The sequence below is a fragment of the Leguminivora glycinivorella genome, chromosome 25 (assembly GCF_023078275.1).
Source record: "Leguminivora glycinivorella isolate SPB_JAAS2020 chromosome 25, LegGlyc_1.1, whole genome shotgun sequence".
Taxonomy (NCBI): domain Eukaryota; kingdom Metazoa; phylum Arthropoda; class Insecta; order Lepidoptera; family Tortricidae; genus Leguminivora; species Leguminivora glycinivorella.
Window position 1 is genome coordinate 640,649 of NC_062995.1, and position 24,624 is coordinate 665,272.

Consider the following 24,624-nt stretch of genomic DNA (forward strand, 5'->3'; position numbering starts at 1 on the left):
GAAAATTTCAAATAAATCTATTATATATTTACGTCACATTTACGTAAATAATCAAACGTCATTATGACATGACAATATGTTTTAATCATTCGTCAATCGTTCACGACATTCACTTCACTCATTCAAGTTTCAAGTATTTAGGTCTACTAAAGCAATGAAGTGAAATTTCACATTTTTATTTATCACTTATTAATGAAAATTAGCATTTCATAGAATCAATGAATGATTTTAAAGCGAAATTTTAGTTAATCTCAAAATATTACGTACATTTTATTTCTTTACCGTGCCTTTTACACAGTTTGCAGCCGGAAGAAAACAGAATGATTTCTTCAATTTGTAAGTCGGAAAGCAGAATGTTAAGACATTTTCGTTTCATTATCACATTATTTTCATTTGTGTAAATACTAGGGACACGCAGTTTTTTTTATGAACATATTATATTTTATGAATACTACGAAACAGAAATGCCGGATAAGTGACTAGAAAATGTATATGTGTACTAATAGTTATCGCTTATCTACAAGCGGAATATTCATAGTAAATCTTAGCTATCCGTCTTTTGTGCCTGTATCTCAGTAAACATGATAGATAGCCAAGTTTTCAGACTTTTTTCTGTTGATTAATAACCAGTGATCGGAACTATGGGAGCAAAACTTTAACAAAACTTGCTAAGTGGACATTATAGTGCTTACAGCCTTGAAAATATTAATATCCTTGTAGTAAAGTATTGTAAATCTTGGATTTAGCCAATCAAATTTAACACTGATCTGAAAATAATAATCTTGGTTTTTTTTTAAATTTTGTCAGCTCTAAGGTTTTGTTATAGTTTTGCTCCCATAGTTCCGATCACTGTTAATAAAGTTATATAATAAGTTTATTAAGTATACATATATGTATAATATTTTTATTTATGTATTTTATCACTATTTTGTATTGTACTTCAGCTGTTTTCGATTAATTCTAATCTGTTATTTTTCATTCTCTTTGCACCATTTTTACTTGTCTCTCTTTGGCCCGATGGTTGACTGGTAGAGAATGCCATTAGGCATTAAGTCCGCCATTTGTACATTTTTTTTATTTATGTGTGTTTTTGTAATAGCTACAAAAAAGCTGTGTGCTCCCTGCTAAAAGTAAGAATGTCGAATGATACTTATTTACTTAATTTCAGGTAAAAGCACAGCTCTGGCACGGAGGATGTCAACAAGTGTGAAACCCAAGACTGCCATAGTAATGTTAAATATGGGTGGCCCAGAGACCACAGATCAGGTAATTCTATATGTATAAGAAATCTGTAGTTGCAAGTGCATTTTAATGAACATTAAGGTATTGGCAACCAATACTTTAATAACATTAAAATTTAGAATGTTCTGTTTAGAAGAAAGAATCATATTTGCAATTGTAGTTCATCAATTAGTCATATGTTTTGTTTCAAATATGAAATGGTTTAGAAGTGAAGTTGTTAATAAATACTGGTTGATTTTACCTCTTTTGTGAAACTTGGTTTTTGGCTTGTTTCATAAAACAACCCTCAATGCCACTCATTATGCCCCAGTCACATTAATAACTAATGAAATGAAATGAAATGAAATATGAAATGAAATGAAATATTTATTTTTCAAGTAGGCATATTACAATGCGCATATGAACGTCAAATAAAGCTACGCCGGCTCTAACCCTACGCCTCAGCCTCGAGAAGATTTCAGTCCCCCCTCAGTTGGGTGGGGGGTATCCACTATGGGACCGGCAAGAAACTCGGCGGGCAACTTCTTTTCAAAACATTACATCTTATAATTAACATGCATTAAATAACAAGATACAATTTAACATGCAAAAGTATTCATCAAAGAATATGAACAGACTAGGTACTCTATGGAAATTAATTTCAATAAATTATATTATTGCTTAATAATACGTCGTTCTTCTTCAGAGAAAACATATCAAATTGTCACAGAAGAAAAAGATAATATGAATCTCAATATCATTAAATATGTAATTTACCTACACAACATAAAATATAAAATATTTGATGTGCTTTCTTATCTGAACTGTGTCCTCTATACATAATACAATTATTTTAATTGCTATTCGTTTTTTGTAGTTTCTGGTTCGGGCCATGCATGTTTGTCTGTCAAATAGTCCTCGACTCTGTAATAAGCCTTTAACATCAATGTTTTTTTTAAGTAGTTCTTAAGGGCTGGGAGGGGTAATCTCAAAGCAGTGTCAGGTAACTTATTATAAAAATGAATGCATTGCCCAACAAATGACTTCTGTACTTTACGGACACGAAACTTCTTTATGGCAAGCTTATTTTTGTTTCTAGTGTTATAATTATGGATATCAGAATTCTTAGTGAAACAGTCTAAATTCTTAACAACATAAATTATACTATCATAAATGTATTGGGAAGCTACAGTTAAGATATTAATTTCTTTGAAGAGTTCTCTTACTGATTCACGTGTTCCTAAGTTGTAAATAGAACGAATGGCTCTCTTTTGTAATACAAAGATAGTCTGTATGTCAGCTGCTTTGCCCCAAACCAGAATACCGTATGACATTACACTGTGAAAATAACTATGATACACTAGGCGAGCTGTCTCAACATTAGTCAGTTGCCTGATTCTCCTAACGGCGTATGCGGCTGAACTTAATTTGCTTGCTAGTTTCTTTATATGAGGACTCCATTGTAGATTTTTGTCCAATGTTAAACCAAGAAACAGTGTTGTATCTACCATCTCTAAGCATTCATCATTCAAAAGTATTTTTGTATCGATTGGTTTAACATTCGGCAGAGAAAATCGAATACATTTGGTTTTCTTAGAATTAAGAAGTAAATTGTTGACAGTAAACCACTGCAGTACATAATCGCTACATTCACTACTATGTTGTCAATGTGATCAACATGAAGCAATGTATTTGCTAAAATAAATACTAACAGGGAATGTGCTGAATGTGTCTAATAGAATCTGCCGAATCTTATGACAGAGTAGTTAAATGTAAAAGAAAACCAAAACATAAACAATGTATTTGCTAAATATTGTTACAAAACTGCCTGTAGTCCCTGTAGAATTATCAGATCTGTATTCTCCACACCTAGTTGGTTACTCATAGGATCAAAGCTCCAGTCCTCACGATACAGGCTAGACCTAGTGTGAGGGCTACTGTTTGTTCTAGAAGCTCTTGTATATTCCTATTTTTTTTTCTATTATTACTTAAGCTAAGCTTATGGAATGTAGATTTGGAAAATAAATGTTTTGTTATTTGTTAACATTACTATTAATAGGTGGGTGGCTACCTCCTCCGCATCATGACAGACCGGGATATGATCCAGCTTCCAGTGCAGAGCAGGCTGGGCCCCTGGATAGCCAAGCGACGGACGGAAGAAGTGCAGAAGAAATACAGCGAGATTGGGGGCGGCTCGCCTATACTTAAGTGGACAAACACACAAGGTATACACCGTGTTTCCGGTATTACTCAAAACCTCAGACACCCCAACAGATTTTTATTTTTTAAACGTATCTACAATGTTCATTTTTTAATCTGATGATTATTATTTTTTTAAATTGAATTTTTAATTTTCTGTGCAGCTCTACTCGGCTTTTAACTCTACACTCAATAAAATAATTGCTAGCTACCATCATAAACCTTCAAACTGTTTAATTGTGTATGTTACTGCAACGACATAAGGTTTCCAATAGACAGCTATGTCACTGTAAAGCACTTTAACCTGTGTCACAGTAAACTTCAAATTGGACAGGTGACGCAGTAAGCAAATTTAAACCTAACATTCAAAATGACAAGGTTGTAATTAGGTACGAGTTCAATTTGTTATGACTTATGATAAACTTTAAAATTAAACTGACGCACAACGTCTATCTCGTAGCGGAAAAAATAATCGTCCAAGTAACCAGCCAGTATTAATACCCTTAAATACTGAAAAAGGTATGCAACCTTTCACAATATGATATGCACAATGTTGTATTACGAATTTGTAGAATGGGCACGTAAACAATAACTAATAATACAAATTAAAACAAAAAATATTACCCCCATCAAGATATAGCTCAATCGATTCTACTCTCGATTCTGAACAAACAGTTTTCAGGTTTTTAGTGTTAAGTGAAACACGGTGTATACACAGGTTGACACAAGGTACAGTATTAGGGACCGTCCACACTCAAGAGACGTATGTCCGCCGACGCGGGACGGACGTCAGCGCGACGCCGCCTGAATGTAATTTAAAAACGTCTCCTCAGTACATCGTAAACTAGAACTTTCCTTTGCTAATCCGCAAATAGATAACGTGCAAGTCAATCAGTGCTAACCTGTTATAATTACTTGCGTATTTTTTACATGCAATTAATTTTCCCACCCTCCCACCGCAAAAATACAAATAAATACGCAAATAAATACAACAACCCACCACCAAAAATACAAAACTCGACACGTGTTTCGCCTCTCTACGAGGTATCCTCAGGATTTCCGCAAGGTAACGCCTGATTCCATCGATTATTGCCTCAGTACATTTTGTACAGGAAGGACGCGCAAGGAACACGCAAGGGACGTCGCTTGGCGCGCCCCAGGCGACGCGACGCTTGGCGCGCGCCGCGCCGCCAGGGGGCGCGTCTTACGTCCTTCCTATACAAAATGTACTGAGGAAACGTTAAGGAGGAAATAGCTAAATATGATTATACACTGTGTTTTTTTATTTATTTATTTAAACTTTATTGCACAAAATATACAAAAATGTACAAATGGCGGACTTAATGCCAAAAGGCATTCTCTACCAGTCAAACATAGGGCCAAACAGAGATTCAATACAAATGGTGCAGAGAGAAAACAAAAAGGTGATTTACTAAGAAAAGCAAACTATCCTTCCCACTTACTATCTTTTTTGTTTTCCGTTAAAATCGACACGTTAAGTTCATTATCAGGAACCTTGAGTTGCAGCCGTCCATAGGTTAGGTGACCGCTATTCCATCAGGCAGACCGTATGCTTGTTTGCCAACGACGTAGTATAAAAACATCCTGTACATGACTTTTAGTTAAATTCGCAAAAAAAAAAATCATCGTTTTCGTACATAATAAATGAATTAATCAGTGTGAGGGAGCCTTAAGGATAACATTCAAGTTAGTGTCAAGTGATTGACGGCACATGTCACAACAAATAACATTAGGAAGTGGTAATGGCTGTCACAGACGTGTTCAGTAATTATTTTTATTTTTTTAATAACTCGATAACCTTAATAGTTAAGACGCTAGTTTCTTAGAGAAATTAATTGTATTTAGTGTAAAGAACCATCAGTTAAAGTTAAAGGAATTCAATAAAAACAGCATGTATATTTGCAGGTGAGCTGCTCACGAAGAGACTGGACGAGTTATCTCCAGAAACGGCCCCGCACAAGCATTACGTGGCGTTCCGATACGTGCCGCCATTCACGGCCGACACCTTCACGCAGCTGGAGAAGTGAGTCCTTGTATTTAAGTATATTATTATTTCCTTTATTTATCTTTTCTCTTAAGCTAGGTTTTTTACAATATGAGTATAAAAGTAAAATACAAAACCACTTACAAAACAATATAAAACATATAAACACATTATAAAAAACCTAACCCAGGGTGCCGCCAGCAGCGGGGCAGGGCCCAAGCTGCCGGTGGTTAGGGCTGCAGAGAGAGGAACCGTCGGACTATACGCGCCGTGTCCAAGATCACCGCCTTCTGCATCTGGCCCTTGACCCAGCCACCTAGCGAGAGTCTCTTAAGATGTTGGTCGAGACTCTTCGCTATGAGACCGTTCGCTGAAACGACTATCGGAACAGTGATCGTTGAATCAACATCCCACATGGCGGTTATCTCGTGAGCCAAGTCTAGGTACTTACTGGACTTGTCCTTCTCGGCTTTCACGAGATATAAGTATATTTATTGTTACAACTAGGCAACAAATCAAGTTATTTTGCTTAATATTTTTTGACTTGTTCTTTTTCAAGTAGTCACACTACTATATATAAATTATAAATTGAAATAGATATCATACACGAAAGAAAAAACGGCAAGGCCCACTGGTGGCCCAGAATTTTAATTTTGTGGTTAGCTTATCGCATTTTCTTTTGGATAAGATAAAGAAAAATAAAACTCTAGAACTATTTTGAAGCTGACTGAGGGCGATCATCTCGCAAATTTCCACATGCCTTATAGTCCGTTGCTTCTGGAAAGTTATGTATGAAAATGTTGGCATAATTAATGGAAGATTTTTTTTGATTGGGGTATGTGCATTACAGGCCGAAGTTATTTTTCATCAACCCTCCCCATCCCTCCCCCCTCTGCGTCACCCCTCTTACCCCCCTTAAATAGCCGAAAATGCGGTTTTTCGCGATTTCTGACAAAACCGTTGTAGATACAGAAAAAGCGTGTAGGAAAAACGTAATCCTTGATAAATTTACTACAAATCGTTCATTGACACTTTGGTTCTAGCACTTATAGGTTTCGCGTGATCCATCACGAAAGTTGGTCCTTTGCTGCAATTTTCTTTAGTGAACGTTAAGTTTTCTCCCAAATTGCTTACGAAATCTGTTTGATATTACTAAAATATTATAAACTGAAAATGAATTTCAGGGGGAAAAATCACTACCATGGGTGGGACTTGAACTCACGGCTACTGGATTGATACTCCAGGGCTCTACCAACAGCTACCAAAAGCTCATGCCCAGTCATAGATATACTATATAGATCAATGGTACTCCTAGCAACTACTACCGTGAAAATATTACGTCTTAAATAGTTACTGGAATTCCAAGACATATTGGAAATTCCACCCATGGTAGTGATTTTTCCCCCTTAATTTTATTTTAGTCATGAGTTACAATATTTTAGTTATATGAAACAAATTTCGACGATTTCGTATGCATTTTGGGCGAAAACTTAACATTCACTAAAGAAAATTGCAGCAAAGGACCAACTTTCGTAACGGATCACGCGTAAACTATAAGTGCTAGAACCAAAGTGTTAATGAATGATTTGTAGTAAATTTATTAAGGATTACTTCGTTCCTACGCGCTTTTTCTGTATCTTCAACAGTTTTCTCAGAAATCGAGAAAAACCGCATTTTCGGCACTTTAAGGGAGGGTAGAGGGGTGACACAGAGGAGGGAGGAGTGGGGAGGGTTGATGAAAAATAACTTCGGTCTATAACGTACATATTTCAATTAAAAAAAACCTTCCATTAATTATGCCGTAATTTTAGCTAATTTCCCCCTACTATTATGTAAACATTTTGTAACATCTAATATGCACCATGTTCTTGTGAAAAAGCTTCATTCATTCACTCTTTAGCTAAGTTGGAGTGAAATACATGAATATATTCGTTTTCCCCTCACTAGCTCGGAAACACGTATTTTTTATCCTTTAATACCAGCGGGTAAAAACGCATTTTATCCACTAGTGGATAAAGTAATTTGACCTTGAATAGAGGCAAATTTTCTGCTTTAAAATTGATAAAAGTGGGTTAATCTAGTGATGAAGATGTTTTACCACCTGTGAAACTACTGGAAGCAGTGATAAACGCGTTTTTTGCGTTGTAATTTCCTCGCTATAGTGAGGAGAATAGTTTTGTGTTACACGAGTGCAAATGTATTTTTCACCACACCCGCAAACTAAATGTGCTATTGCACGCAGGTGGAGCGTGAGTTATAGAAAAATCGTTCTCCCAAGGGAATAATGACACTTCTAGTACCTTCATTATTTTTTTTACTTCTACTATTTACATATTTTAAGTGGTAATGGTTGCGAGTGTGATGAAAAACATTGTGTGTAACTCGGGGAGTATGAATATTACAAACTCGAGTCTTTAAATCGCTCCGGCAAGCCGTCGCGATTTAGGGCCAGTTGCACCAACCACATTTGACAGACACATCATCGTCACTCAGCAGATTTCTATGGAACTTCTCATACAATAAAATTTAACGAACGCTTTAACGGTGCCAGACGGTTTGGTGCAACCGGCCCTTAACTAACTCTCGTTAGTAATCTTCAACTTCCTCCCCTCGTTGCACAATGTACTATTACTTCTCGTCTGTTGAAAAACTCTCAGGATTCCACACTCGGCGTTAAAACACAACTTTGCACTCTTGTATAACAAATAACTATTTCCTTTCAGGGACGGAGTGGAGCGCGCAGTGATATTCTCGCAGTACCCGCAGTACAGTTGCGCCACCACCGGCTCCAGTTTAAACGCCATCGCGGACTTCTACAAAAACAGGTAATGTGATTACAAAGTATAGTAAAGTCAAAGACATATAACTCCGTATAGACAGATAAAGTCTAAGAAAAAAAACGTACCTCAGTACCATACAGAAAAAGGTACGGTGGCCTAGATGGCATTACACCTTTGGGGTACGCTCGGCTAGATGGGCTTATATTAATATTTGACATTTTAACACATATCAAGCTAAGAATAGGGGCCAAATTGTCAAAGCTGAGGTTCAAAAGTTTTAAGCCTGTGTCAAGGGATGGCAGTCTATGCACTGTGATTACACATTTTACTTTGACAGTACCTCTCTATAATACTCGATCCTCTTTGGTAAAGTATATTAGTAAGTATAGGACCAGTCTGACCTAGTCGGTAGTGACCCTGCCTGCTACGCCGCGGTCCCGGGTTCGAATCCCGGTATGAACATTTGTGTTGCTTTACTTCAAACTTAAACCCATTCTGCTATAAGGTTGGTTATCTTTCAGATCATATTACATTTTTTTTATACTACGTCGGTGGCAAACAAGCATACGGTCCGCCTGATGGAAAGCGGTCACCGTAACCTATGGACGCCTGCAACTCAAAGAGTGTCACATGCGCGTTGCCACTCCATTAGAAACTTGTACGCTCCCTTTTGCTTTGTTAAGTACACAGCAAAAAGGAGTGCACAAGTTCTAAGGAGGGTTCGGGTTGCCGACGACTCAAAGGACAATAGACGGAACAAGTTAGTTCCGTAAGTCCTCCCGTTATCAGCACACCACACCCTCGTTGAGCTCTGGCAGCCTTACTCACCGGCAGGAACACAACACTATGAGTAGGGTCTAGTGCTATTTGGCTGCGGTCTTCTGTAAGGCGGAGGTACTACCCCAGTTGGGCTCTGCTCTAGATTCAAGCGAGACGATATCCGCTTATATATTCAACCTTAAAGCAAAATGGATTTACCCAAGTTTGAAGTTAAGCGACACATTTATTTGTGTCATGATCCCAGATATTTGTTCCTGAGTCATGGATGTTTTCTAACTTCATAATTTTTTTTTTCGTAGATCCGTCCCAAAAAACATGCAGTTCAGCATGATAGAGCGATGGGCCACACACCCTCTCTTAGCGGAAGTGTTCGCGGACCGGATCAGGGAAAAACTGGCCAAGTTCAACGAAAAAGTTCGAGATGATGTGCTCATACTGTTCACCGCTCACAGTCTACCACTAAAGGTAAGTAGTTTCATTCTTTAGTCAATACTCACTTTTTAACGTACTTAGTTACGGATACGGTCGCCATTGTTAAGAAATTTGCGTTTAAAACTTGTTTTGAACGCTCAAAAATGAATGAATGAGTGAGTGAATGACAGCATGAGTGAGTGACTGAATGAATGAGTGACTCAACGGTAGCATGAATGACTGGATGAGTGAGTGAATGAATGAATGAGAGAATGAATGGTAGCATGATTGATTGAATGATTGGTAATATGACTGAATGGATGAAGGCCATGAAAGGTAGTATGAGTAAATGAATGAAGGGTAGAATGATAACGCATCATCATCATTCTCTTGCCCTTATCCCAGTCACTTGGGGTCGGCGCAGCATGTCTTTCTCTTCCATACATCTCTGTCACTCGTCGTCTCATCATTAACTTGTTTTAGTTCCATATCATGTCTCAAAGAGTGGAAGGGTCAGTTGGAAGTGGAAGACCTAGGCGAACTTTTCTTGTTCAAATCGGGGTAATATTGCAAAAGGGCCAGGTCAGAAGTTTATTTATTTATTTCGGCCCTCTGGGAAACAGGCGTGATTGTATGTATGTACGTATGTCATGTCTCACACAGTCCATCCACCTCTTCTTCGGTTTTCCTCTCCCGTTACTTCCACCACCTTTCACATACATAGAAATAACTATCGTTATTAGAACTAGAATGATAGCTTTCGTGATAACAATCGTTGATTGTCTTTTCGAACCTTGATTTTTAACCCCCGACGCAAAAACGACGGGGTGTTATAAGTTTGACGTGTCTGTCTGTCTATGTGTGTGTCTGTCTGTGGCATCGTAGCTCCCGAACGGATGAACCGATTTCGATTTAGTTTTTTTTGTTTGAAAGCTGAGTTAGTCGGGAGTGTTTTTAGCCATGTTTCATGGAAATCGGTCCACTATGTCACGGTCGGGGGTTATTTCAAAATTTTAATTTTCGATCGTTGATTTAAAGCAATATCGTTTGACAGGCAGTGTCCCGCGGGGACACGTACCCGCACGAGGTGGCGGCGAGTGTGGCGCTCACGATGTCGCGGCTGCGAGTCCGCAACCCGCACCGGCTCGTGTGGCAGTCCAAGGTGGGCCCGCTGCCGTGGCTGCAGCCCTACACCGACGACGCCATCAAGGTACACTTCCATCACGTCACGGCCGCTGTACACACGGGGCCAACGGTTGGTCCAACCCTAGGTGGAACCCCTTGGCCGAGGGCTACTTGGCCGTATGTTGGTAGTTGGCGCTAGCGCTGGCCGGCCAACCGACTGGTGTCGGTTTTTTGTCCACACATCAAAGGATCTTGGCGCCAATAGCCAACTGCGTTCACACGTTGGCGCCTCATTCAGTTTGTCGTCAGCCGTCAGAGAGGACAGTAGTGAAATATTTACGAAAATAGTAAGTTTATCTATGCCAATAATAGTGTTGATTTTAGGAAATAAAATAACCTTGCAAAAGTTTAATGTATTGCCTAAAAAAGATAAATGTGCTTATCAAAATAATTAAAAAAATTGTTAATATTTCAAATAATTTAATTTTACTACGGGGTTGTTATTTTTTAATCAAATTTTGCTGACAACGTAAATGACCTAGAATTACCTAGCCTTTTCCATTCCACGTCCATCTTTCATGAAGAGAAAATGCCAAGTGATTGGTTCGCCAATGTGTAAACAGTGACTCTTATCTTGGCCAAGGGTTGGTGTAGAACACAGTAAGTCTATATGCATTCCATACATACTACAATTTTCTTTTCATTGACCGACGAAGATACAAGTTTTTTTAAAAGTAGGGACGATTTGTTTTTTATGCAGACGGTTCTGCGAGCGATATTACATATTTTTGTCGCAGCTCCCGGGTTCGAATCCCGGTAGGGGCATTTATTTGTGTGATGAGCACAGATATTTGTTCCTGAGTTATGGATGTTTTCTATGTGTATAAGTATTTATATATTATATATGTCGTTGTCTGAGTACCCACAACACAAGCCTTCTTGAGCTTACCGTGGGCCTCAGTCAATCTGTGTAAGAATTAGGGTTGTAAATAGAAAAAAAACCAAATGTTTTTTTTTTCAGAATTATGAAAAAAAACCGAGCACCTTGGTTTTTTTTTCTAAATATGGTTTTTTTTTCAGATGAACAAATAATACGACAATAACGGTTTTTCGTGAGTTGTAACGTGTTTCAATAACAATAACGTACATTTTAATTCAGTATACAAACGTTTATTGGGGAATCCCCGATGCTGCGTGTAGCGTGGAGAGGCGGTGGTGTTGCCAACAGTAAATAGTGATAACTACCAACTACAGATTTCGTAAATGTTACTTTTATAAGACCAGAAATTAAAGTTATTTGATTAAATTCGTTTAATAGTTAACATTAAGTCTAAAAAACCGTATAAAAGTATTAACTACTTTGCAAATTTTGAGATTTCGTACTTTAGAAAAAAAACATACTCCAGAAAAAAAAACTGTTTTTTTCACGGTTTTTTTTCATGTTTTTTTTTCAAGCCAGAAAAAAAACCGTTTTTTTACAACCCTAGTAAGAATGTCCTATAATATTTATATTTATTTATTTTAACATCCATTTTTTGTTTGTTCGCAGGCGTACTCGAAGCAGGGCAAGAAACACCTGATCCTGGTGCCCATAGCGTTCGTGAACGAACACATAGAGACTCTACACGAGCTGGACATTGAATACTGCGACGAGTTAGCGAAAGAGGTGAGCACAGAACTTAAAAAATAAATAAATAAATAAATTCTATAAATATATATATATATATATATATTTATATTCCGTAAACCATTTGGCGTCCCACATGGGCGAAATTCCGTTTAAAGTGGCGTCCACCTGCTTTTGACGTCCGGTATACGGACGTCAAATAGGATTACCACTGAAACATAACTATTATGACTATAGTACTACTGTGGACATCGACTTAAAAAAAAGTTATGGATGCCATTTGCATATCAGATTGAATGAATTTGTATTTCAATTAGTTCAGGTTGTTTCCGTTTTAGCGCGTAGCGCTGACATCGAGTTAAATATACAACATTTGTATACTGGCTGTACGTTATTAGGCAAATTTGGCGTCCTCATGCGACGTTGCCGGTTTGATTTATTTTGTCTTATAAGCGAATAACGGACATAAAGGGTTCTTTGAATTAGCTTAATAACAATGTGTCGTTTGCCTACTGCGTTGCGCTGTTGAAACTTTAATTAAAGACTAAAGCCATTTACTAACCGGCGCGTATACTGTTAGTACGTGTTCATAGTAGTTCGGCGTCCCCTTGACCAGATATTTATATAATTATATTTTCCAAACTGTGACTTAAAAGAAAATGCCAAAGGAATCCAAGCTTAAAGGTAAGTCATTTTTATACTTCTAATGCAGCTGCTGATATCTGCACCTGCTGTTTATTTAATTACTTATAGTTCTATTATGTTACCGAGATTAGGTATCAGTGGTAAACAGGAAGTATTTAAGTTGTGTTACAGTAAGTAAGAAGTTGAAGCATTTAAGTATATTTGAGTCATGCCCTAGCATCCAGTCAGAGAAAGTACTTATTAAAGTTACTACCTGCTCTCTTATACACAGTTCTTGGTGTTTTTGTAGTGGTTGAACTCTTAACGCATATTTTCGCAATTATGGTTCTATATATAGACGTTGATCAATTTTTGACTATATCTATGTTGGAAGAATCTCTTCATAATCATTTCGTTTTAAGATCATATTGTATTAATAGTGGAATTAATATTAATAATACAAATCTGCCACAACATTTTATATTTGATATAAATTTTGGGCACAATGTACTCACGCTGCGCGCTGCTTCAACAACCATTTTTTTGGTGTAGGAACTGTACCTACTGCATAATTTTATGACCATTACCCACAAGATGAGTGCATTCATTGTCACACATGATTTATATCTAAGTACTTATTTAATTTAAATACAAATTTTCGTTCATATTTATTTCAGTGCGGTTTTAGGTAAGCAGTTTTGTCAAGTACCGGCCAGTTCAATATTTTTCATTTTATATTTTATACTAACTGTAACTGTACTGTACTGTACTGTGTAACTGTGTGGTGACGGGTTAAGAATTTCACCACCCCTTTCTTCCCGTGGGTGTCGTAGAAGGCGACTATGGGATATGGGTTAAATTGTGGCGTAGGCGAGAGGCAGGCAACCTGTCACTGCAATGCCACAGTTTCTTTTTCTTTCAACCCCTTATTTGCCAAGAGTGGCACTGAAGCTTTAGTAGTTTCATGTGTTCTGCCTACCCCTTTATGGGATACAGGCGTAATTGTATGTATGTATATTTTATAGATTTGTAGCACCGTGTTGTCTCGGGTCCCTATCCTGTAGGTATAGCACAGGGGAACTCGATAAAATGAACAATTATTTATTGAGTAGGTAATATTAAGCATTCGTATTGAAATGCCGAATGGACCCTATTACATTAAAAAAACATTTTTTAGTCGTCTGTATCTTTATCATACAGCAGATTTTTCTAAATATATAGAATAACCGGTTATAACCGATTAACCGGTTACTTTTATATCGTAACCGATTTAAATACCCGGTTATGAAAGCTGACCGGTTATTGCATTCCCTACCAGTTACTAGTCATGGTTAACCTTAGCTTGTGGTAAAAATTTTTTATAACTACTGATTTATTTCAGGTTGAACCAACTGACCGTGACACGACTGCGACTGCAACCCCGGTATTGGTAAACAGAAATCTCAAAACTTTAACAAGTTTGATTCAAGACCACTGGAAATTTGACGTCTCTAGTCAGGCAGCTGACGATTTAAATATGAATAAATATAATAAAACAACTATAGTTCCCTTGGCGAGTGATTTGAAATGTCTTAAAGAACATTTATGTAAAGCAGCTGCCCGATCATCAGCTATGCTGACTGGGTCGCATTCAACATTAAATTGTCTTGCTTACGATAAATTGATTGAAACAGTATTCTGTCGCGTTATTTTACTCAATCGTCGACGGCCAGGAGAACTAGAAAGATTGCAGTTGAGTTATTACCAAAGTTATGATTTGAAAGATGATGAACAAGATAAATATCAAGAATTTGAAAACGTTCTGTCTACAACTGAAAAAATACTGGTTAACAATCTCAAACGAATCGTAATTCGCGGTAAAAGGGGACGGGGAGTTCCTGTTTTATTTAGCAGTGATGTGCAAAAAGACATTGATATTTTGATGTCTCAGCGTCATAAATATATAGATAAAAACAACGACTACATGTTTGCTAAAAGTGGAGGATCCCTTTTGTGTGGTTATAAAACAATAACAAAATACTCAAAGTTGTGCGGAGCGAAAAATCCTAAAGCACTGACTTCCACTCGCTTTAGGGAACATTTGGCTACATTGAGCCAATTGTTTAATATGTCAGAGAATGAAATGGAACAGTTAGCTTCATTTATGGGGCATACTTTGTCGGTCCACAAACAAAATTATAGATTGCCAGACGATGTGTATCAAACGGCTAAAATATTTAAACTTTTGTTTCTCATGGAGAGTGGAAAAGCTGACATCTACAAAGGGCAATCGTTGGATGATATGGATGAAGACATCTTAGATTTTGCTATGGAGGAACTTGATTCTGCTGAAAAACCTTTGACAGATTCAACTACGACCGTAACATAACCCACTCCATCTTGCTCAACTACTACATGTCAGCCAAATAAAAAGCGAATACTGGTTCCGTGGACTTCGGAACAAAAAAATGTTGTACTAAAATATTTTGCAACACATATAAAAAGAAAAACACCACCAAAACGTCATGAATGCAACAGCTTAAAGAACCAACATCCTGATTTATTGAGTAATAAAGATTGGCTGAAAATTAAGGTGTTTATTCAAAACACATATAGTAAGAAATAAAATATGTGTAACAATTTTCCATATTAATTAACTCTAACATAAATTTTACACGTAATTACTAGCAAGCAAGTTAAATATTACGAGTTGAATGATTTATATAATCATCCCGGCCTTTTGAGAGCGGCGTTGCTCTTTTGGTCCTGAAGAAATACTCACGGAGTCTTTCTCCAGGACCAAGAAACCAATGTCAATTTCAAAACGTCGGAATAATTATTAAAGTTAATCTACTCGCGATTAAATAGACGCTCATTACTAATACTATTCTATATGTCATTTTTGTTTATATTTTTCGGGTTCCGTACTCGAAGGGTGCCTAACGGAATCCTACAGGTACACGCGCTTAAACATTGTACATATGTTCATCGTAGACAAAAGCTCTTGACTAAGGCCATTTCTTATTATTATATTACAATGTATTTGGTATGTGAAGCCAAATATTATTCCGGAAGTCTTTAAGTACATAGCGAAGGTACGACACCTTCATTCAGTGGTTAAAGCTCTTTCTGAGCAATCGAGTGTATTAAAATAGTAAATAGAATAAATATTTTACATGGCGTCCGGTGGGAATACACCAGAAGATGATGGATATGTGGATATGCAATTACTTGCATTTCGACTGCCGTCTTATGGTACGTTTAGATAAAAACTTTGTGATAAAAAACATATCAACTATAATGTGCACCCTTTTTTCACGATTTAAAGTTGCGCCCTCGTAATTTTTATGCAAAAAGTATCTAATAGTCCGTACCGTCAATACTCGTAACTTCGCGGGCACTTGTAACTGCATTTATGGTTGTCAATACGATTCATTTAGAGTTATACGGTCAGCGTCAAAAGTAAGTGATAATTTTCGTAGGTATTTGACGTAAATCAGTACTAAAATTGTCAGTTACTTTTGACGCTGACTGTACATACCTAGTCATATAATATACCCGCAGATCAGGCATATATTAATTCATCAAAATGTAGTTTCAGAAACAGAAATTGATTCACGAAATACCACTCCTACGCCTTCTCATATTTCTCTACCACCACCACCACCCGAGCTACTGATGTCAACAGATTCGGTTGAAAGAGCGGAAATGCAGACAACATCCTCTCAGTATGTGTGGCGAGGATCCGTCGGTTCCGAAAATGTAAGATGCGTAAGCATCACTATAACAAAAAGCCAATTGTTTAAAATTAAAGTAGCGATAGCTGTAGGCATTTGCTATGCAGCTGTATCCATGTTGTTAAATGTGTGGATTTTAATGTTAATGATACGTTAATTTATTATTAGCGATCCATAAGGGAATCGAACCCACGCCATACGACCTAAAACAAAGCACAAAGCACGCACGAATGGTGGGTTTTGTGGGGCTCGGATCCCACAGGGTCGATTCTTTTTTACTGTTTTCGTTATTTGTTTGGGTTTAACCTTTTGAACGCCAGCATACGAAATGCACACAAAGCAGAGTAAATTAAAAAAATAAAGATATTGCGGAAATGCATAGTGATTGTAATAAAATCGTGATATATTGCGAAATAACTACATCTCAACTTGGACACCTTTAGGCGTCGTTGGCGTCATGGACACAACAGCGAACGACGCCTTTAGGCGTTCTTGGCGGTCAAAGGGTAGTAGGGCGTCGAGTTGATGCTACCACTTAAAAATAAAATTAAAGATTTCTACAAAGTGTAACAAAAAAAGTGGGGATCCGTTTAAGGGCATATTTGGTATCGTATTTACGATAATTTTTGTACGGGCCTCGTGTCGTTCCAGCAGGTACCGTCAATACAGAACCTAATTTTTTTTGGCGCCATAAAAATTTTTCTTCCAGTTTTTCCTACCCAAAATACGGATACCTTATATGCCCTTAAACAGATCCCCACTATTCCTGTTACACCCTGTATGAATAATTGAGGGGACCCCATGTTAGTAATACTGTTATTGTTTTAGTTTTCAAGCAACATGCCTTGCTATTTACTTGCTAGGTACTTCTTTTCTTACCAATATGAACTGCACTTGAACAATCGTTAAGTACATAAGCGTTCGTGACTTAATATTTAATATGACCTATCTTGTCTTAGCGGGACCGTAGCATATGATTGGCGCGACTGTATTTCGCCAGCGGGATAGATATTTGTCACTTCCTCACAGTTTTCACAAGAAAGTGACAGTCACGCCAATCACGTGCTAGAGGTACGTTAAAAATATTATGTCTTCATGAAATATTTTCGTTATTGTACCGTCTGAGTCTGATTCTATTGTCTTCTTGTCGTCGCAGTCAGTCGTAATCTGTTTTGTCAGGGTCAATTATTTTATCGTGTCGATTTTTAATTTAAAATTGTCTATTCTGAAAAAGTGTGTCAGTCAGCCAGTCTGCCAGAAAGTCTGTCTGGTCGGCACGGGGGTCGGAGTCTTCCAACAGTTATCGTTACCGCTCTCAAAACGCGCGGGTGTGACCGGCCCCTAATTGGTGTGTTAAATAGGTATCAAAATTTATTTAGGCACAGAAAGTGTCATGATTATGTATCAATAAAGTGTATTTTTATCATTTTAGTACTTATTAAAATTGTTTATGTCTGATTCTTTATTTTATTTCCTTATGCCCAATAGTCCTCTTTGTAACACCAATTTTTAAAATATTTTTTCTCAGATAACAGAGATCTATGGTTACACATAATTTTAGAAAACGGGTCTTGCACGTAATACGCAAGACCCGTTCTCAAAAATAATGTGTGAAAATCATGTGAATTAAAATCGGTTAGTTCAATATTTCAACTACTAAACTACTAGCCGTTTTCAGTTACTAGCCACGTACTGAAAAACGAATTCTGTTTAAAGCTGAATAGAACTCACTTAATAATAGGCGGCCGACAATAGAACGAGTGGCTCTTAGGAAAATCCCAATTACTGACCATTTTTTTCATGCTGAAAATGAGTTTTATTCGCCTTTGAATACAGTTCATTTTAGTACAAGGTGGCCAGTAATTAGAATGTGGCCAGTAATTGAACTTTTACTTTATTTTATACCTTGTACCTACTAACATGAACTTTGTTCAGCTATAAATAGAACTCACTTTTTTTGTTGAAACGGCCAGTAACTGAAAACGGCTAGTACTTCATTGAAATTATACCTACATTAGGATAATTGAAAATACAAAACACAAAATAGAAATTAAGTTAAATAACTATTAAAAACATTAGCCACAAGTGTGTATAGCTTACCGATACACACTTGTAGCCCTATACCTACTTACCGATACCTACGACTCTCAGTGCACAACATACTATGTAATGAATAGGTAATCAATCCCAGAGTACTTTTCAAAATAGTAGATACTTCGTTTTTAATAGCACTCGTAGCTAAGTTGGTAGTAACCCTTTCTGCTATGCGGAGGTCCCGGGTTCAAATCCTGGTAAGGGCATTCATTTGTGTGCATAGTACAAATATTTGTTCCTGAGTTATGGGCGTTTTCTGTGTGTATTTGTCTATATCTATTATACATATACTAGCGGGCGCCCGCGGCTTCGCTCGCGTTAAGAAATACTACTATACAGTTTTCATACAAACTTTCAGCCCCTATTTTATCCCCTTGGGGGCAGAATAGATCAAAATCCTTAGCGGATGCCTACTTCATAAAATCTACCTGCATGCCAAATTTTAGCACTATCCGTCCAGTGGTTTGGGCCGTGCGTTGATAGATCACTATGTCAGTCAGTCGGTCACCTTTGAGTTTTATATATATATAGATCGTTATGAATGTTGATGATGATGACGCAAAGGTAATCAAAAGCTACAGATAGTTTAAAGGGTAAGATGTACAGTCGACCAAAAAACTGGTCTACCACTTTTGGACCTTAATCTACAGGTAATAGAGTCGAAAAGTGGTAGACCAATTTCTTGGTCGACCGTACATAGAAGTTCTAATCATTAGCTTTTTCCCGCAACTTTGTTTGCGTTGAATTTGGAGCTAAAAATCACCTTATGTCCTTTCTCGGGACTCACAATATCTATATTACCTTTCATTTAAACCGGTTCAGCGGCTTTTTAAACATGAGGAGCTAACATAAAGACTGACAGAGTTACTTTTGCCTTTATAATATTAGTATGAATTTATTGTCCTTACAAAACTAAAGACAATAAATTGAACTAGGTAGGAATGGCTTTTTTTTTCAAGAATACAAGCCTTAATAATTATTATTCTACTTTCGTATATAGAGTGTATTCAGTAAGTGTAGCCACGTGATAATTCCATAAATATAACAAATATTAGGAAATTTCATACTAGTCCGAATCCGTTTGCCTTTGAAGAAAGATGTAAGGTCGCGACCTTACAACTACATGTAAGTGTCCTTCTCCTAGTTGTTTTGCGTAAATCACGGGACCCCTTTGACCATCCCCGGTTATACGTGGCCATACTTACTGTTATCAAAAGTACGTTACTTAATGAGGAAAATTACATTAATGACTTTTTTTAATAAGAGCAAAAAATCCCGAACATTTATTTTGAATGAATGAATTAATGAAATTCTTTATTTCGGACAAACAGATTAATTATCCATAGTTTGTTAGTATACAATCAGACATTGCTTAGCCTAGTGTTAGTATAAAACAATAAATAACACAGTACATTTAACAATATATTAATTGGTGGTAATAATTTTTATCCCTCCCATACACTTAATACGACGTATGTTAAAAGACTAGTTTTTACATTTCATGTTCGATTGTTTTGTTTTATCCACTTATTCATATCAATTAACCATCACTTTAAATTATTATTACAGTTTATTCGTACAATTAATTAATCTCAAGTAGTTTTTATCTCTTACGACACCGATGTTATTTATGGAGTCACTCCTCATACTAGAATGGGAGCATTTAAATTTAATAGGTACTTTTAATACTACAACTTTATTTTAAAAAGTTACTAATGTAATTTTACTCATTAGGTGACGCACTTTCAATCTGAATTTGAAGTTTTCCAATACCTAGTATATTTGCGGAATTATTGATTGGCTACACTTAGCAAATACATCCTTCATGTATAAAATACAAGCTGGTTTTGTTATTGAGGCTATTTTTCCTTTACAATCAAAGATACACTCTCAATTTAAATAACGATACACTAATAATACATGTTACGTACATATTACGTACCCTAATATACAGAGTGGGGCCTGTAACAAAGGCGAAGAATTGAACTGTAGGATATTCTCCTTATACTGATCAACATTTGTTCAGTGACTTTTAAAAATTATGATCTCTTTAAATTTTTAATTTTTCATACAAAATAAATATTAGCTTCAATGTACGCCATTATTGTTGTCATTGACGTTGTCTGTCACACTTTAAACTTAACAGAATTCGCAATACATTACCTCTTAGAAAAAACTTTCAAGGGTGATAAAAATTAAAATACAAGTTATTTTTAAAAGTCGCCGAACAAATGTTGATCAGTATAAGAAGAATAGCCTAGAGTTCAATTTTTCGCCTTTGTTACAGGCCTTACTCTGTATAAGTATAAACCCTAGGAACGGGCCCACAAAGGATTAATTTGTGTTCTTTTAGGATATTGTTTTGAAATCAGAACATAACTGCATAGCTATGGGGACAGTTGCTTAATTGAAACAGGAAAGAACTAATCGGAAGTAGGTTCGTAGTAAAACAAACATATACATGATTATAATATGAATTTTACATTTTATTGTCATGAACAATATTAACGTGTTAATGAAACATTTTCATAGTTAAATTCTAAAATTTCTGATTAAACAGTTTAGGACACGATAACATCAGAAAGCATTTCGGCCACTACAGTATTTACTTTTTCTAAGGAAAACCTGAGAAGTTCCACAATACTTGATGCATGACTAGAATCAAAGTCCGTGCGGTTGCTCGGTGATTCCAACACTGCTGTCCACTCCTCTTCCCCAGTTGTACAATGATGAGTGCAGACGCGTGTTTCACGCGAAATAAGAAAGTTTAATTTACAAAGGAAGTTAATTTTCACGATATTGGGTACGGTTCCAAAGTCTCTGCGTGGGCATCCAGGAAATACACATTCTTCATTGTTTTCTGGTGTTCGCAGTAATATACCAGGATCATTGGACAAATATATTAAATCTTGCGAGGTCGTAGGTTGGATTTCTCCATTGATTTCAAATGTACTCATGGTTACTAGTAATCACGGGATTAGTTTCCGAAACACTAATAAAAATTATAATGCTATGAAGTCATTGTATGTTTAAAACAAGAGCGGTATTTTATTTAGCAACAATGTAACGAAACAAATTAATGTTAGAATTGTTCGAATTAAAATGTTCTATCCTTGTTTATTTTAATCAAAACAAGAAGTATGGCAACGTTGCTTTTGAAACGGAGCCTGTATAGGCGTTAAAATTGATTGTACAATAAAAATATACGGGGTAGCCACACGGACGTCAATATGAAAGGGAGCTTAAATTGGTATAAGAAAATATGAAAAATGAATATAATGAATAACAGCATTTTCGAAATAAAAAACACATCGCAGTTTTAATTATCGACTGGTATATCTGTATTTGTCATAATAACAGTGTATACACGAGCACGAAAGGTGGACGCCACAATGATGCGAAATGGGAAGACGCCAGAAGTGCATGGTGATGTAAATATATATATATATAATTTTTTTATTACACGATATTTATTTATTTATTTATTTTAAAACATATTTCAATGACATTACAGATAAATCCAATGCGTCATGAAACTTAAATAATAAAAAAACAGTAAGTAAATAAGAACATGAAGAAAAACAAACAATAAAAGTTTACAACTAAACAATTGATTGATATATATATATATATATACGAGTATATAATATATTCTATAAATTTCAAATTACAAATCATTTATTCAACAAATAAGTAGGCCACAGGGGCACTTTTACACGCCAACATACAAGTTGAACTGAAATTACAATTGATAATACTAATTCTAAGTTCTATTTAACTAAAGTATTACGCTACTACAATGATTAGAGATGTGCTGACTTACGGAACTAATTTGTTCCGTCTATTGTCCTTTGAGTAGTCGGCAACCCAAACCCTCCTTTGAACTTGTACACTCCTTTTTGCTAACACAGCAAAGGGGAGTGTACAAGTTTTCTAATGGGGTGGCAACACGCATGTGACACTCTTTGAGTTGCAGGCGTCCATAGGTTACGGGCGTTATCAATCAGGCGGACCGTATGCTTGTTTGCCACCGACGTAGTATAAAAAAAAATCTTGCTTAATATCTCTAAATCTATGATTTGGTTGGCCGTTTATAATATTGTTTCTCTGTTGACAGGCAGGCGTGATACAGGTGGAGCGAGCGAGCGCTCCGAACGACCACCCCACCTTCATAGCGGCGCTCGCTGACGTGGTCACCACACACATGAAGTCTGGACCCAGGGTCTCCAAACAGTTCCTCAACAGGTAATCAAATAACTAAATATTATAGGACATTCTTACACAGATTGACTGAGTCCCACGGTAAGCTTAGGGCTTGTGTTTTTGACATAGTGGACCGAAAGCTATTGTCCCGGAGCTGTAAGTTCACATGACAGCGTCCACAAAACGTAAGCTGGCGCGACCTATTGAAATTTTAAATAAAATCCTTTATGAATATTTAAAATAATCAAATACTTAAAAACAATATCGCTTACTTTAAACATAATCTAACACATGTTACATTTTTGCGGATCTTCGTTAGTGAGTATTTTACGATATTAATTTATCACGCAGGATTTACTTATTATGCCATTTATCATTCATTTTTATTTTTAAACTAGTGCTGTGGCAGTCTGTCATTTCGATTCAAATGATATTTCAGTAAGTTGATAGAAATCGTATATTTGCCTCCTTGTATGTAACATAGGGGCATATCGTTTCAATCAATTAGTAAATAATCGTCAGATTTGGCAAACGATAGCCACATCGCAACATACTTCAAAACAAATGTGTTAAAAATGTGAACTTACAGCTTAGGCACAATAAGTTAGTCGGGAACAAAGACATATGTAACTCCGTATAGACAGCTACAGTCTAAGAAAAAAACGTACCTCAGAACCATATAGAAATAAGTACGGCCTAGATGGCATTACACCTTTGGGGTACGCTCAGCTAGATGGCGCTAATATTAATATTTGACATTTTAACACATATCAAGCTAACAATATGGATAAAATTGTCAAAACCGAGTGTCGAGAGATGGCAGTATATGCACTGTGATTACACATTTTTTACTTTGACACAATGACATATATAACTCCGTATAGACAGATAAAGTTTAAGAAAAAAACGTACCTCAGTACCATACAGAAAAAGGTGCGGTGGCCTAGATGGCATTACACCTTTGGGGTACGCTCAGCTAGATGGCGCTAGATGGCGATGGGATTTGTGTTGTGTCTGTGTATTTTAATATTTTATTGTAAATTATGAGTTGTGTTACTCGAAATAAATGAATTTTAATTTTAATTTAATTTAATATTAATATTTGACATTTTAACACATATCAAGCTAAGAATATGGGCCAAATTGTCAAAACTGAGGCGTCTGAGGCTCAAAAGTATTAAGCCTGTGTCAAGAGATGGCAGTCTATGCACTGTGATTACACATTTTACTTCGACAGTAATTCTCTATAATACTCGATCCTCTTTGCTGTAAGTTGTATAAAAAACTGTATATATTTTCAGATGTCCGCACTGCGTGAGCAAGAGATGCGAAATGTCCAAGAAATTCTTCGCAGAGTTGGCCGGCTCCGACATAGACAAACCTTTACTGGCTGCATAAATATATTACTAGAATATTTTACACCGCACCAACTGGTAAAGGCTCTCTTTATTCTTCAAACACGAATAGCAAAGTTACATTTTTACAAGCTTTTATTTATCTTGCCTTGTTAGTTTGGGTCAAAACGTAGAAGCTAAATTTGACCCACTTCCCGGTTTCCGATTGAGCTGAAATTTTGCTCACATATGTAAGTCACGTGACAATGCAATATTATGGTATCATGGAGCTGATCTGATGATGGAGCAGAAAGGTGGTCATAGGAACTCTGTCATGAAACGTCGTATCCCCATCGAGTAAGGGGTTTTTAGAAACGTCTCGGAGAGCAGTAGATGACTGTTGAAAGAAAGGTACAGTCGGCGATAAAAGCTTGTTCCAAAAAATATTTTTTTGCAAAAAAACTTATATTCACAAGAGTAAAGTAGTTCCATACAAATTTTATCT

At 36.5% G+C, this 24,624-nt stretch overlaps 1 protein-coding gene across 1 annotated transcript; it reads left to right on the forward strand.

Annotated features, from left to right (window-relative positions):
- The first annotated feature begins 127 nt into the window (after nucleotides 1-127).
- On the forward strand, nucleotides 128-24,384 carry LOC125239335 (ferrochelatase, mitochondrial). The gene is made up of 10 exons (XM_048146886.1): nucleotides 128-336; nucleotides 1,169-1,266; nucleotides 3,281-3,446; nucleotides 5,347-5,464; nucleotides 8,149-8,250; nucleotides 9,285-9,450; nucleotides 10,451-10,606; nucleotides 12,071-12,187; nucleotides 22,700-22,827; nucleotides 24,087-24,384. The coding sequence occupies exons 1-10, from the start codon at nucleotides 321-323 to the stop codon at nucleotides 24,181-24,183; spliced, it is 1,164 nt and encodes a 387-aa protein (XP_048002843.1). The 5' UTR covers nucleotides 128-320; the 3' UTR covers nucleotides 24,184-24,384.
- Nucleotides 24,385-24,624: the final 240 nt, after the last annotated feature.